Genomic DNA, 15506 nt, shown 5'->3' on the forward strand with positions numbered 1-15506 from the left:
TAAATACCCACCAAGAGGCAAATCCAGTTTTGGGTAAGAATACCCCATCCCCTTGCCTGCCCCTTCATCTCTCACCCCCATCTCTAAGACCCACCATCACTTCTCTCCCTCACTTCCTGACTCCCCCCTCAGACATAGAGGTGTCCAGCTGACCCTACTGGCCTCCCTCCCCCAGAGGTTGAGGCCCTCACCAAAGAAGACTCCCAGCACTGTTCGCTTTCTCAGGGAGGCCTGCCCTGCAGGGCCCCTCATGGCAGTGTTGGTAAGGTCTCTGGGGTTGGGCAGCTGGGGTTCTCCCAAGGGCTGGTACACACCATCTGCATAGCTGGCTGGAACCAGGCGCTGGAGCCGAGAGCCTGGGGTAGGAGGGGTAGGAACAAAGATAAATCCTCAGTGGGGCTCCCTTACCTCCCCTCTCCCAGGCTTCCATCCATACCACAGATCCTAAAACCTTAAGAATGCATGAGCCTCCGCTGGTACCTGCCAGCCCTTGCCCCTTCGGGTAACCCTGCCCCTAGGCCTGTTTCCACTTGGCCCTCACCTACCTTTGCTGCCCCATCTGTGCTCCATGAGGTTGTGCCACCCATCAAATCGCTGCACCTCCCGGGAAATGGGGTTCTGAGTTCCTGTGTGAGAACAGAGGGAAGGGGCAGCTGGGCAAGTGCAGGCATGAGAGGACAGGCAAGCCTGCAGGATATGCGTCTTGGTAGCCTGGCAAGGGGAGCAGCAGAAGGTGGAAACCCAGCACAGTGTGGAAGGTAGGCGGCAGGGGGAGAGAACCAAGGACAAAGTGATATCCAAACTCGAGCTCATTCTTCTAGCTGCTCAGTGGGGGAAACATGGCAGGGAGCCCTGAAGCAGTGGAGACAGGGGCAGTGTGTGCTGACAAAAAACCTCAGAGAACAAGACAAAGCTGGAGAACAGTGGCGATGTGGAAGGGCATGCAGGAGCCTTCTAGTGCCCTCACCCCTCAGCTCCCTAGGGACAAGGCAGGACAGAAACCAGTCCCAGCCCTAAGATATATGGAGCAAGAGCCAGCCACTGCCCCAAAGCCAACCACTCTTCCACTCAGGAAAGGAGAGGTCATTCTGTGACCACTCCCTGGGTACGGGCAGTGTGGAGAGGGGCTTGGCCCTCTCCTGCTGAGCAGAGCCGCCCCCCCCACCCAGGGCAAGTGTGTGGGCCCTGGGGCTGTGGCTCTGCCGCCTGTTGCTATTCTGGTCTCTTTTCCAGTTTCTGGGGGTGGGATCAGGGACTTCCTGGTCAAGGGAGAACCTTGCCTCCTCCTCCTTTGAGGAATCATGTTCCTCATGTAATTCCTCTTATTGACCCTATTATACTTTCCAAAAACTAGGATCTGGGAGGGAGCACTCAGTTGTTGAGGGAAGAACTCAGGCAGTGAGGGAAGAGGGAAAGGTTCAGAATCAGAGATGGAATGGAGGTCCTTCTGGTCAGCAGATCAGGTGACCAGTCAGATTCCATCTTCCAACTTACTCAAAAGTGCCCTGTGCCACGTGCTATTTCAGATCCTTAGCCCGAGGCAGGTTAACCCCTAAAGGCAGAGCCTGAGGGAAGGATTTGAGCCAGGTGGCTAACTGGGAGGTGGCCCAGGACGAGCTGGAGGAAGTGGGGAAGTAAGGCAGGGACATCAATATGGGACTTGTCACGGAGTGAGTTACTGCTGAGGGCAACTGGGGCTCACTCCTGTTGGTGGCCTCTCGAAGACTGTATGGGCACACCTCAGAACTGCCTATTGAGCAGGGAGGAAGCCAGGGAATCTATCCACCAACTGGCTGAATGTTGCACTAGGGGCAGTAAGTGTCTTCCAGCCCTCAGGTGGAGAAGGAAGGAGAGGCAAGCAGGTACTGGAGGTAGGAAACTGTCAGGGTACGTAGAAACTGCCCGCCAGCTGCGGGTGAGCACAAGGTGGGCTGAGAGGATGTGGCACATGATATCTTCTTCAGGGACCCCACTAAGAGTTCCCACCCAACATTTGCTGTTCTTGGTTGGCAACAGTGTCCAGCTTCCTCTCTTCTCTTGCCACCTAGAAGTCCCCTAGGGTCAGGAACTGTTTCCACTCGTAGCTGTATCCTCCATACCTAGCATGATGTGTGCGTCAAATCAGTGTCCAGTTAGGATTTACCAAATGAACAGATACCACCATATTTGTTTCAGCTTCTCCATGGATTCTTTACTCCAACTGTTCTCCAAAGAGTGCCCTGCCCGTAAGATGGCAGTTTCCCTGCTGCCACTGACGGAGGCCAGGGCTGGCAAGGAATCCATTCCATGTCTCCACATTAACCACTTTTAACCCTCGCTCTGAATGCTGAGGCAGGAGGCCTCTGTGGCTGAACCGAGTCATTGCTCTGCTTCCTGCAAACTCCTGGCAGGAAGCAACCCTTTACTTTATGTGCCTTGGTAGGGTAAGGAGGGATCCTCACTTACACACCACACGACAGCTCTCATGCTTGCCGTCATACAAGTCTTAGAGCTGGTTGGCTCTCTCTGGGTTTCCAAAGATGAGCAGACTCACTGCTGCCCAGATGTCTGGCTGGTGCCTGGTCCTCAGGTAGGTTCATTCACCAGCTTTGTAGTGATGTAGAAAGAAGGCTCTTCTGTCAGCTTAGGATAAACTTAATCCTCTAAGCAGCGACTGAGCAAAAATTTCCATACAGGCAGGGTTTAGGGGCGGCCACCTGGTTCAAAGGGGGATCAGGGGACTTATATAGAGCTACCTTAATACGGCAAGAACCTCAATATCACGTGGGTGGTTTGTTAATTTGGGGTGGCTTAATGGCAGGGTCAGTAGATTACAGGAAGCTAAAGGACGTCATCACTTGGCCCCCTAGTCCTTATGAACAAGATACACTATGATAGAATTGGGTGAATGTGACGGGTGAGGGGCAGAGCAAAGCCAGAGAAGGAGACCTGGATGTTTAGCCACCAAAAATTCATCTGACCTCTACTAGTTTTGTTTTTAATAATGTGAGTGTTTTTGTAGGCAAACTGGGTTATATCTCTGTCAGAAAGAACAACCATCACTCTCGAGCTTGGATGAGTATCTTCTGTTTTGAGTCTTATAGTTTTCGATAAATCCCCTGGAGCAGTCCCTGCCATCCAGATCCTGACCTCCTCAGCTTCTGGCACTGGAGAGCCGCCTCCATCTGTCTAGCTGTGAAACCCTGTTTACCACATCATTAACTGATCAGCAGAGATTGCGGGATTTGTAAATCTCAGAGTTTCTCTGAATGAAAACAGACATTGTGCCAGAAATTCATTGTCAAAGAGGAACATCTAAAATTGGTAATTAGCAACTAAAAAAGAGGCCAGAGTGCCCATCTTAAACCAAGACTCTTCCTCATAGGATGGATGCGACTGGGTGAAGTAGTGAACAGAATTCTTTTCTATTAATAATATTTTTTTATTCTGTTAGTCACCGTACGGTACATACCTCGTTTTTGATGTAAAGTTCCATGATTCATCACTTGCATATAACACCAGTGCACCATGCAATATGTGCCCTCCTTAATACCCATCACCAGCCCATCCCATTCCCCTACCCCCTTCCCCTCTGAAGCCCTCAGTTTGCTTCCCAGAGTCCATAGTCTCTCGTGGTTCATTTCCCCTTCTGTTTACCCCCCCCCTTCTTCTTCCCTTCTTCTCCTACTGATCTTCCTACTTCTTACGTTCCATAAATGAGTGAAACCATATGATAATTGTCTTTCTCTGCTTGACTTATTTCGCTTAGCATTATCTCCTCCAGCGCCGTCCATGTTGCTGCAAATGTTAGGAAATCGTTTTTTCTGATGGCTGAATAATATTCCATTGTATATATGGACCACCTCTTCTTAATCCAGTCACCTGTTGTAGGGCATCTCGGCTCCTTCCACAATTTAGCTATCGTGGACAATGCTGCTATGAACATTGGGGTCCATATGGCCCTTCTCTTCACTCCGTCTGTATCTTTGGGGTAAATACGCAGTAGTGCAATTGCTGGATCAAAGGGTAGCTCAATTTGTAACTTTTTAAGAGACCTCCACACTGTTTTCCAAAGTGCCTGTATCAACTTGCATTGCCACCAACAGTGTAAGAGGGATCCCCTTTCTCCACATCCTCTCCAACATTTCTTGCTTCCTGCCTTGTCAGTTTTTGCCATTCTGACCTGCGTAAGGTGGTATCTCAATGTGGTTTTGATTTGAATTTCCCTGATGGCTAATGATGTTGAACATTTTTTCATGTGTCTGTTAGCCATTTGTATGTCCTCATTGGAAAAGTGTCTGTTCATATCTTCTGCCCATTTTTTGATTTGATTATTCGTTTCCCGTGTATTGAGTTTGAGAAGTTCTTTGTAGATCTTGGATACTAGTCTTTGATCTGGAGTGTCATTTGCAAATACCTTCTCCCATTGTGTGAGCTGCCTCTTAGTTTTTTTTTTTTTTTATTTTTGTTTTTGACTGTTTCCTTGGCTGTGCAGAAGCTTTTTATCTTGAAAAAAATATTATTAATTAAAAAAAAAGAAAAGTAAAGATGAAGAACGTAGGTTCTAAGGAGAGCAGTATGTAATCTGTACAGAGCTGTTATGGCCAAAATGATTCAGAAGAGCCTTTAATTTAGATGTGACGGTTTATATTTAAATGTTGCTTGTGATTCTGAAAAAAGAATATGGTATGGAAAAGTATGGATTAACATGTGATTTTGTTGTTTACTGAAAACGAAAACTTTTTGCTGAGAAGTTATTATTCAATAAATATTTAATCTGTGTTTTATCTTACAAAAAAAAAGAATTCTTTTCTACTTCTATATGTGCACTTGGAAGTGGAATCATGTCCTTTCACAAGAAACCTAGGTTTTAAAACACAAAAGATGTTATGTCTTTGTGGGATTGGAAACATGTAAGTCTTCCTATGGTGAGGGGCTGAGTCAGTGGCAGATATGAGGTGTCCTGTGGGTTGATTTATTTTTTGCTAACCTCTAAACAGCCAACACAGAGATGCCTTTTTTCACACAGATCAGTCCCCGAAAGTCCTCAAGAGTGTTTTGTGACCTGAAATCTGGCCGTTTCTTTTTTTTTTTAAGATTTTTAAAAAATTTATTTGTTTGACAGACACAGCCAGCGAGAGAGAGAACACAAGCAGGGGGAGTGGGAGAGGAAGAAGCAGGCTCATAGCGGAGGAGCCTGATGTGGGGCTTGATCCCATAACGCCGGGATCACGCCCTGAGCCAAAGGCAGACGCCCAACCGCTGTGCCACCCAGGCTCCCCATGAAAACTGGCCGTTTCTAATATTGCGCCAGTCTTTGAATTTCAGTGTTGATGACTACGAACTACATCATACCAGTTACGTGTCCCTTTTTGAAAGAAAATTATCGTAGCTCAAACATAAACCTTACAATTTCAGATATCCTCAGAGTGGGTAACCAAGGCAGGAAACCATGCCATGTATAGAACAATTCCGACTTCAAATACTCCATCCCTTTGTCTCCATAAATCACTGAAACATCTCAGAAATCCCAACATTCCAAATCCAGATAGTAAACCTTAAAATAAGCCTGTAAACATTAGAATAACTGTATTCAAATGTCACATCAGACCAACAATGGAGTCTATGATTTATTGTAAATCATGTGTGCGTTAGCCTGTCCTCTTTATTTATTACTGCTGTGTTTACTTCATGTATCTGGGCTTTGTTTTTTGAGTCATAAAGCTCATCAACATCTCACTGATCTAAATACCTGTTCAATTGTGACTACGAATTGCATATGAGTTGGTGCCGATGTGCTAAGCATGACAGAATTTCCGAGTCTGTTTGTACATAGTTTAAATTGAAGAAGGTTTCAATATGATTTAATTATAAGGCATTATATTAGTGTCAAAATGAGTGCAAAGGACAGAAGAGAAAGTGTTCTAGGGTAGCTTTATGGAAGGAATACATTTGTGTTAAAGAAGAAATGACACCGAACTTGATAGATAAAACTGCCAATCTCATGGCAGTTGACTTGGCTCTTCATATTCTAGCTAAAGACATTCAGTGAACAGTCAGCCCTGTTACCTCAAGAGCTGCAGGGATGGCATTTCTTAAAGCAGTGCCATCCAGCTGCCTCAGTTTCCCAGGTGACAATGAGTGGTTGGAGTGTATTTGTCCACGTTCCGCTCTGTGCACATCCACACAGCATCGCCTCTGCTCTCCCCTCTCCACTTGCTCCCCACACCCCCTGCCATTTCATCTCCTTGACCCAATCCCCTCTCCTCTCTCCTCAGAATCCTCCAACAACTTCCCATTGCCGAAGAAAATGGTTTGCGCTCCTTAGGCTGGTGAGCTTGAAACTGCTACCCAACATCCATTCTTCCTTCATGTCTTCGGACACTGATTTTATTCCAGGAAGAAATGCCCCGTTAGAAAAGAGCACTGACCAGCCACCCTTGCAGCCAGGGGTGGTCTCAGAGCTGTATGTGGAATCCCTGGGGCTTCCTTAAGAAAACTCTCGTAGGGGAGCTAACTCACCTGAAGAGGCATGGCCTATCATCCTTTTGCTTCTCCTTCTCAGGATCAGACCTACAACATGGACAAGATGGTGGGGGCGCCTACTGCCAACAGATAGCCTCAAGGGTGGAGAATCAGAAAGGTAGATGGAGCCTGGGTTCCCGAAGCTGTCATACCAGTTCTAGAGAGCCGACCTCCTGACTTCTTATCCATGAGAGAGTTACCACCTAATATACTGAAGCTACAGAATTTGGATCTCTGTCACAGTGGCTGACCCAATTGCTAATGGATACGGTTGGCATTGAAGGGTCTCCATACTTGGCTCCCATCTTCCCTTCCAGCTTTTGTGTCACTTATTTCTCAGTCCTGCCTCAAGATAATACCAAACAGACAATTATCTTGGACTCCTGTCCAGGTTTGCCAGCATGCCACTTCCGGTGACTTTCTACTTCCTCCCAGATGGTCTACGATCAAGCCTGATTGCTCCTTCCACCCAGCCTTTTTACACGATTTAGGGCAGGATCTCTGACAGCAGACTCTCTGGTTCTACCTCTTACTATTATCCTTGAGGTCTTCTTGAGCAACTTATGGGGCAATGGAAGTGTCAGACTCATTACAAGGAAAGAAATCATACTAATTAGGAGAGTAGACAGTGGTCTGAACTCAGAAACCCAGACAAGGGTTGATAAACCCATTTCCATGAGGCCCTGGAACTATGCTTGAAAAAAATTTTAGGAGACATACTCCATTTCTCTGCTTGAGTTCCCTTTCCACAAAGTGGAGACTGATGGTTTATTAAGATTTGGAAACGATAGGAGAAACAAAGGGCACTTTTTAAGGTTCAAAAATGTTTGTTTCAGCCCAACAGCATACGTGGTTATGAATGCCTTAAAAACCATCCAGGAACTGGTAAGAGAACCTAAACTCAAATGCTTTCATGGAAGTTAGCCTGTAATTTTCCTGTTAACATGGATAGTTTATTCACTCCGGCCTGTGCTGAAATAGTCACGCCCACCTCTGTGTATGTTGCCAGGATCCGGCTTATTGCACTTTTAAGTCCCCAGGCTTGTTTTCTCCATTTGCTCTAATACGAGAACAGATAAACAAGGGGGCAGTGATACGTTTTTCATTTGGTGGATTTTAAAAAGCTTTCTAATGATCTTCAGAGTATATGCACCAGGAATCAGGACAGGTGGACAGGCCCTGTTCAGGGCTGGGAGGTGGGGTCTGGCCTCAGCTCCCTCTGGGCACCTGGCGGGTCACGCCCTTGCTTCATTCCTGGACACGGTGATGGAGCGCTTAGCTGCGTGGGCTTGTCAGCTTCCTTCCGGGCACGTGGACCTTTATTTTAAAGATGTGATACTTTGAAGATATTATCTCGGTCACCAGGAAGAGAAAGCTCTTTCACAAACAATGTGATGATTGGAACGACTCCTCCCAGAGCCCCTGGTCAAGAAGTCAGGCTGTAGCTGCTAACCGTAGTCTGTCTGAGCTCCCACCTGCTAAGAAAACCCCTTCTCAAAGAGACAAAAGCTGCTTTAAAGGAAAATGAGGCTATGGGTGAATCAGCACTCTAGGTGAATGGCTACAGCCTCTATTTCCTACGAAAAATGAAGGAAAAACAGGAATTCAGTTGGATAATTCATAGGTGAAGGAGATTAAGAGGTCACTTGTGATGAGTGCTGAATAATGTAAACTGTTGATATTGTACCCCTGAAACTAATATGACACTACATGGTAACTGCACTTGAATAAGAATTATTTTTTAAGATTTCATTTATTTATTTGTCAGAGAGAGAGAGCACGAGCACAAGCAGGGGGAGTGGCATGCAGAGGGAGAAGCAGGCTCCCCTCTGAGCGAGGAGCCCGGTGCGAGACTCGATCCCAGGACTCCGGGATCAAGCCCTGAGCTTAACCAATGGAGCCACCCAGGCATCCTGAAATTTTTTTTCTTAAAGTGCCTCACTAACACAATGATGAGGTTAGATTTTAAAATCGGATGAAAACATGAGGCAAACTTTTAGTGATGTCGCTTGAAGTTGTGGCCGATTTGTCATTTTGCTCTTATTCTTCATAATCTCTACCGGCCGATTGACAAAACCTCTTTATTCACAACAGGATTCAGTCTCTCTCTACCTCTCTTTCTCTTTGTTTTTATCCCTCTTTTTAATCTGTTAGGTCCTAATTTAGGGCTTTAGGTGTAAGTTTATAAATCTTTGGGAACGATCTCGGTCATTGAAGTTCGTGCCACGTTCAGAAGCACCATTAGCCTATTTAACAGGCGGGAAGCTTGAACGTCAGGTTTGCTGAGCCGCCGTAGGTCAGAAATCAAGTCCGTGTTGGAGATTTCAAGTGCACTGACTGTTTTCATTGAGCCGAGATTTTTATCGTGGATCCTCTGAGAACAGGTGGCCATTTGTGAATTCAAAGGTGTTTACTAATTTGTCTGCTTGCTTTTCTCTCCCTCATAAGTAACGATATAAATACGTAGTCACACTCGTGAAAATCAAGCACTCACGTGCTTTACTTAATCACATGGAAGCCCTTTCTCCACTAAAAGCAAACGATCTACCGTCTATGTTTGTCTTGTCTGCTTCCTAACACCCAAATGAGGTAACAGGTTCATAGCGCAAAAAAATTAAATAACTTTACCCATAAAATTAAAGAGACCTAGAAAGTTAGCGACGGGTAGTTGAGAGATTTCAACACATTTCTTGAAAATGGCAAACACAGGAAATGTGTGGACCCACAGAGAGAAAGAAGCCGCTGCCCACTTTACCCTAAGAGATTGCTGCTGGGACATGGGGGCTGGACTGGTTGTCGGGATTCCAGAGGCTTCGGTCTGTGAACCAGCGGGTCTGGTGGAGGTGGGGAGTAAGGAATGGAGCCAGACACAGTGGAAGTGAGGAATGTTTACACAACTGCTCCTGAGAGTCCCTATCTCCCATGTGCAGAATCCCCCTCGAAATCTGGGGACCCTTCTCTGAAAAATCTGCAGGTACTGGGAGGGGTGTGTTCTCATGAGTGGTTGTCGGTGCTTTTCAAATACAACCTCCGATTCTGGCCTCTGCAGAGTGTGCAACTTGCCAGTTGGCCTAAACCTACTCAGTTGTGTCATTAGTCCTGACACCCCAATTAGAATAATGCACAGTGGGCTTCGCTGTAAGGGACTGCACCAGACTCCTCTAACACTGCTTCAGGTCCTCTGGGCCTCAACTGTTTCTTGGTCCAGCCACTGCTTCAGTGGCCACTTGACAGGCTCCAACTGCCTTTTTGCAGATGCAATTCAGTAACGTCTGTGGAGCCAGTCCTTACTGGCTTGGGAGGATTAAAACAGCCGTTATTTAAAAATTAAGTTATATAAACTTACAACTAAATAAATTATATAAGAAGCAAAGGCAGTGAATATTCAAAACTCATTACTTTTTACCTATTTCGCTACATTTTACTATTATTTATACTCTGGAGTATATTCTATTGTATCTGTATGATGCCTATTGTACCCGTTATGGTGAACATACCATACAAGACACCGTTTTTCCGCATCTATATTGAAATCAGCCGTGGTGAGAATTCACGCCATGGAAATGGAGAGCCAGTTGTCAAACATTTAGGACCACCGCACTGGTGCCATCAGCCAGCACATGCCTCATACCTGCCCAGCACACCTTTTACTTCCGCCCTGGGGCTTAATGAGCGGACTGAGTTGGGACACTAGGAGACCATGCTTGGAGCCCGCCACGTGCCACCTGAAAGTGCTGGTACATGAACACCTTGTGGAGTTACTGCTCTTTGGCAAACGGGAGATGGGAGCTGGTGGACAAACCTTTGCCCCCGTCTTCCCCCGGACAGCCTGTCTTACTTCCACCCCATCTGAGAACATAGTCCTGTTGTTAGGACTGAGCAACCAGCGTACTCAGTGGCAGCCGGCATCATCCTGTCTCCTAGTACCAGCTCCCCCTCCTTAACCCCATTTCCTTATTCCTCTGCTCTGGGATTGAACTCTCTGATAAAAATAGCATGTTGCCTCTGGCTCTGCCTTCTAGGGAGGTCAAGGTAAGGTGAGTCCTAATAAGGAAAGTCAGTGGGGGGGGTACTGGGAAGACAGGGGATGGTGCTAGATCCAAGGCCAGAAGCAGCAGGGCTGTCATAACCCCCAGTTGAAGAGACGAGGGCAGGGAGCAGTCAACAAAAGCTGGAGGGTGAGTCATTTTGAAAAGATCTGAGACCTTCTGCTGATGAGCACAGACAACCCGAAACAACATGCGGGGAGGAAGACAGGAAAGTAAACGCACAGACCACACTCTGTTCTCTCGGTCTCGTCTCTTACCAGCGTGCCTCGTTGACCAAACACAACTGGGAGGGCAGAGATCAGGAGGGATCGGGACAGGGTGGCAGGAAGGGCAAATGGAAAGTGTTCCTCACAATATCCTGGAGCAACGTCTGTCTATGAGCAGTCACAGCACTCAGGTGCACTTTCCACCCAGGAGAGCGTCTGGACGTAATATTGACCAGCTGTCTCGACAGCAAACAGCAAATCAGCTGTGTGTGTGTGTGCGTGTGTGTGTGTGTGTGTGAGAGAGAGAGAGAGAGAGAGAGAGAAACCAAAACAAAAAAAAAACTGATTCTGAAAGAAACAAAGACAGGAACTTGAGAACAAACTTATTATACATCTATGTAATAGGAATAGGGTGTTATGAGTAAAAGGAACAATCAGATAAACACGAAAGAGTTTTTAGAAATTAAAAAATGATTATGGAAGTAAAAATTTCAATAGATGAAGTAGAAGATAAATGGAGAAAAGTTTTCCAGATCCTAGGGCAAAGCCTTAGAAAATATGAGTCCAGGGGCGCCTGGGTGGCACAGCGGTTAAGCGCCTGCCTTCAGCTCAGGGCGTGATCCCGGCGTTGTGGGATCGAGCCCCACATCAGGCTCCTCCGCTATGAGCCTGCTTCTTCCTCTCCCACTCCCCCTGCTTGTGTTCCCTCTCTCGCTGGCTGCCTCTATCTCTGTCGAATAAATAAATAAAATCTTTAAAAAAAAAAAAAAAAGAAAAGAAAATATGAGTCCATAGATAAGAGTCACAGAAGTTTCATCCAAAATAGTAACCCAGGAAGAGAGAAAAAAAAAATTGAAGAACATATCAGCCATAGCAACATTTTTTCTAGATACATCTCCTATGGCAATAGAAACAAAAGCAAAAAAAGGGGGGGATAAACAGAAGGGGGAATGAACCATGACAGTCTATGGACTCTGGGAAAGAAACTGAGGGCTTGGGGAGGGGGGGAATGGGATAGGCTGGTGATGGGTAGTAAGGAGGGCACGTATTGCATGGTGCACTGGGTGTTATATGCAAGTAATGAGTCATGGAACTTTACATCAAAAACTAGGGATGTACTGTATGGTGACTAACATAATATAATAAAAAATATTATTAAAAAAATAAAAAATAAACTGTTGGGACTACAGCAAAATAAAAAGCTTTTGCACAATGAGGGAACCACCAACAAAACAAAGAACCTACTGAATGAGAGAAGATATTTTCAAGTGATATATCTGCTAATAGGCTAATCTGGCCAAAATATATGAAGAACTTCTACAACTCAACACCAAAAACAAACAAACAAACAAACAAACCACTAATCCAATGGAAAAAAACAGGCAGACGCCCTGAATCGATGTTTTTCCAAAGAAGACATACACCCAGATGCCCAGCAGACACACGAGAGGATGCTCAACATCACTGATCAGCAGAGAAACACAAATGAAAATCACAGTGAGACATCATGTTACACCCGTCAGAATGTCTGAAATAAAAAAGACAAGAAATAAAAAGTGCTGGTAAAGATATGGAGAAAATCGAATCCTCGTGCACCGTTGGTGGGAATGTACATCGGTGCAGCCACTGTGGAAAACAGTATGGAGTTTCCTCAAAAAAATTAAAAATAGAATTCCCAAAGGATCCAGTAATTCCACTAGTAGGTATTTACCCAGAGAACACAGAAATACTAACTTGAAAAGACATATACACCCTGTGTTTACTGCAACATTATTTACAATAGCCAAGATTCGGAAGCAGCCTGTGTCCGTCAATAGATGAACGGGTAAGGAAGATGTCTCACACACACACACACACACACACACACACACACACACACACAAATACTACACGACCATAAAAAGGATGAGGTTGTACAGTTTGAGACAACATGGCTGGACCTAGAGGGTATTACGCTAAGTGAGTAAGTCAGACTGAGTATGACAAATGCCGTATGATCTCACTCATACGGGGACTCTGAAACAACAAATGAATAAACAAACAAAAAACAAAACCAGACCTACAAACACAGAGAACAAACTGATAATTGCCAGAGGGGAAGGCTTTGGGAGGTTGGGCAAAATGGGTGAAGGACATAGAGGCTACAGTGATGGCATGACCAAGTCACAGGAAAAAAAGACACAGCATACAGATCTCATCAATGATACTGTCAGAGTGATGTATGGTGACAGATGGCAGCCACACTGTGGTGAACTTAGCACCATGTATAATCTTGTTGAATCACTACAGTGTACACCTGAAACTAATGTGACATTGTGTGTCACCTATACTCAATTTTTTAAAATATGTTCAGTTAGCCACCACATGTGACATCCTTAGTTTTTGATGTAGTGTTCAATGATTCATTAGTTATGTACAACACCCGGGGCTCATCACAACCCATGCCCTCCTTAATACCCACCACCCGGTTGCCCCATCCCCCCCACCCCCTCCCTTCTGTAACCCACAGTTCGTTTCCCGGAGTCCCTAGTCTCTTATGGTTTTATACTCAATTTTTTAAATAAAAAGAACATACTGAAAACAGATAGATACATAGATAGAGAGATAAAATATGAAAATGTTCCAGGGTTAAAGATCCAAATCTTCAAAAGGACTAGACCTTTGTACCCCTTTATTGACCAGTCACTGGACATGGGCTGCCTTCAGGGAGGGGGTGGGTGTAACCTTGAGTAAAGTGGCTCCCTTCAGCCAAGGCAACGCCTGGAGAGGGATTTAGCCGTTAGCCATCAGCAATCAAGACCTCTGGCAGCAGGGAAAGAGACTCAAGTCCAGTTGCTGAAATAGACATTCATCCCATCTGGGAACAAGCTTGTCCAGGATTCTGCTTTGGGCATCCCCTGGGAAAACAGAAGGGGAAGGGCAGTGAGATCAGCTATAATCCCCATAACTGCTGCTGGTCTGGAGGCTGGAGCTGATTCTCCCTCCTCTATTTTATACCCTCACCTCTCGTCACCTCTGGCACGTCTGCTGGACTGAGATTTTTCTCTGGAGGCTGGGAGTCTGAGATCAGGGTCTGGCATGGTTGGGGGCGGGCATCTTCAGGGTCTCTGACTTCTGTTGTACCCTCAGGTGGTGGAAAGGGCAAGGGAACTCACTCAGGCCTCTTTTGTAAGAACTGTAATCCCATTCATAAGGACTCTGCCCTAATCACCTCCCAAAGGCCCCACCTCCTAACTGAGGGTTAGGTTTCAACATATGGGTATGGAGGGGGGACGACACATTCAGGCTAAAGCAACCTCTATGCCAGTGGCTCTCACAGGGGGATGATTTTGCCAGCAGGGGATATTTGTGGATGTCTGCAAACATTTGGATCACAGTGAGAGAGGGAGGGGCGATACTAGGGCATCCGGCAGGTGGAGGCAAGGGATACTGCTGAACATCCCACAATGCACAGGACGGCCCCACACAACAAAGAACGACCTGGCTCGAATGAGCATGCTCCATGAGCATGTCGGCAGTGCCAAAGCTGAGCAGCTCTGCTCTATGTGATAGAACACAGGGCTTCGTTAGCACAGGATATTTGGGCCAAAACTGCAACTGGGGTAGTAGACCAGAGAAGGGAGCAAGACTAAACCAGTAAAATGTCAAGAAAATCCCACCGAGGGCCACTTTGGCTCAGCCCTGGTGAAGGGCACACTTGGAGTTGACCAGGCAGGGTGGCCAGCCCCCGTCTCCACCCCTGGACCACCCCCCCCCAACACAGTGAGTCACAGGTCAGGGCTGCCCCCAGGGGCAGTAAATCCCCAGGCGTTTGTGTTTTCTGTCTGCAGGCAAAGTGAGTTCCCACAGTTTGGGAACAGCCCTGCCGAAGAGGCTCAGGAGGCGGCTGTGGAAGGTGAAGCCAGCCCAAGAGCAGGTGCGCCTGAAAATGCAAAGGGCCCGAGGACGCGTGGGTGGAGCTCTGACAACACCGGATCCAGACTGAAACCCAGATCGACAACGATTGAGGCGGAGAAGGCAAATCGAAAGTAGAACCAATTATCTTTCAAGTTTGTATAACTGTTTATTTAAAAGTAACTCTGACATTTTTTTCTCAAAAACATCCAGGCGTGGGGGGTGGGGCAGGTAGGGAAAGGTTGGTAAAAGGGTACGAACTTTCAGCTATAAGATAAACAAGGTCTGAGGAGCCAATGTAACATATGGTGACTACAGTGGATCACGTTGTATTATTTAATTGAAAATTGCTAAGGGAGCAGAACATAAATGTTCTAAACTCCCCCCCAAAAAAAGATAAATATGGGAATTGATGGATGTAATTAGATGGTGGCAACCCTTGTAGGAGGTATTCATCTATCAAATCACCACGAGGCACATTTTAAGTATCTTAGAAATTTCTTTGTTAATTATACTTAAGTAAAAGTGAAAACAATCAGGGTAGTATTAATGCTTCAGCTTCTCCCGAGCTCCCCTGTCTGCCACACTGAGGCTTCAGCAACCCTGCCTGGGATAGTAGAGGGGTCTTGCAGACACAAAGAAGGATCAGAGTCTTCCCAGCAGCGTCATATCTATAGAGAGCAAATAAGCCAAAGGGGTGGGAAGCCACTTGCTTCAGCAGGCAAATTCAATGTATTTCCCAAATCTACAGTAATGAACTTTGCCTCAATAAGGCCTTCGGGTTGTGAAAAAGAAAGTCCATCAGTGACTTCCTCAAGCACTGAAGGGTTTAGTTAAGGTGAATCAGAAGTTA

The 15506-nt window shown here is 46.1% G+C and overlaps 1 protein-coding gene across 1 annotated transcript in view; it reads right to left on the reverse strand.

Annotated features, from left to right (window-relative positions):
- LOC125281937 (dual oxidase 1-like) overlaps nt 1–15506 on the reverse strand; it is a 172851-nt gene that overhangs the window by 26589 nt on the left and 130756 nt on the right. The window contains 2 exon segments of the mRNA XM_048215829.2: nt 192–356; nt 546–626. Of these exon segments, the coding sequence (XP_048071786.1) occupies nt 192–356; nt 546–626 (246 nt within the window).

This window comes from Ursus arctos, unplaced genomic scaffold, assembly GCF_023065955.2.
Source record: "Ursus arctos isolate Adak ecotype North America unplaced genomic scaffold, UrsArc2.0 scaffold_16, whole genome shotgun sequence".
Lineage (NCBI taxonomy): Eukaryota > Metazoa > Chordata > Mammalia > Carnivora > Ursidae > Ursus > Ursus arctos.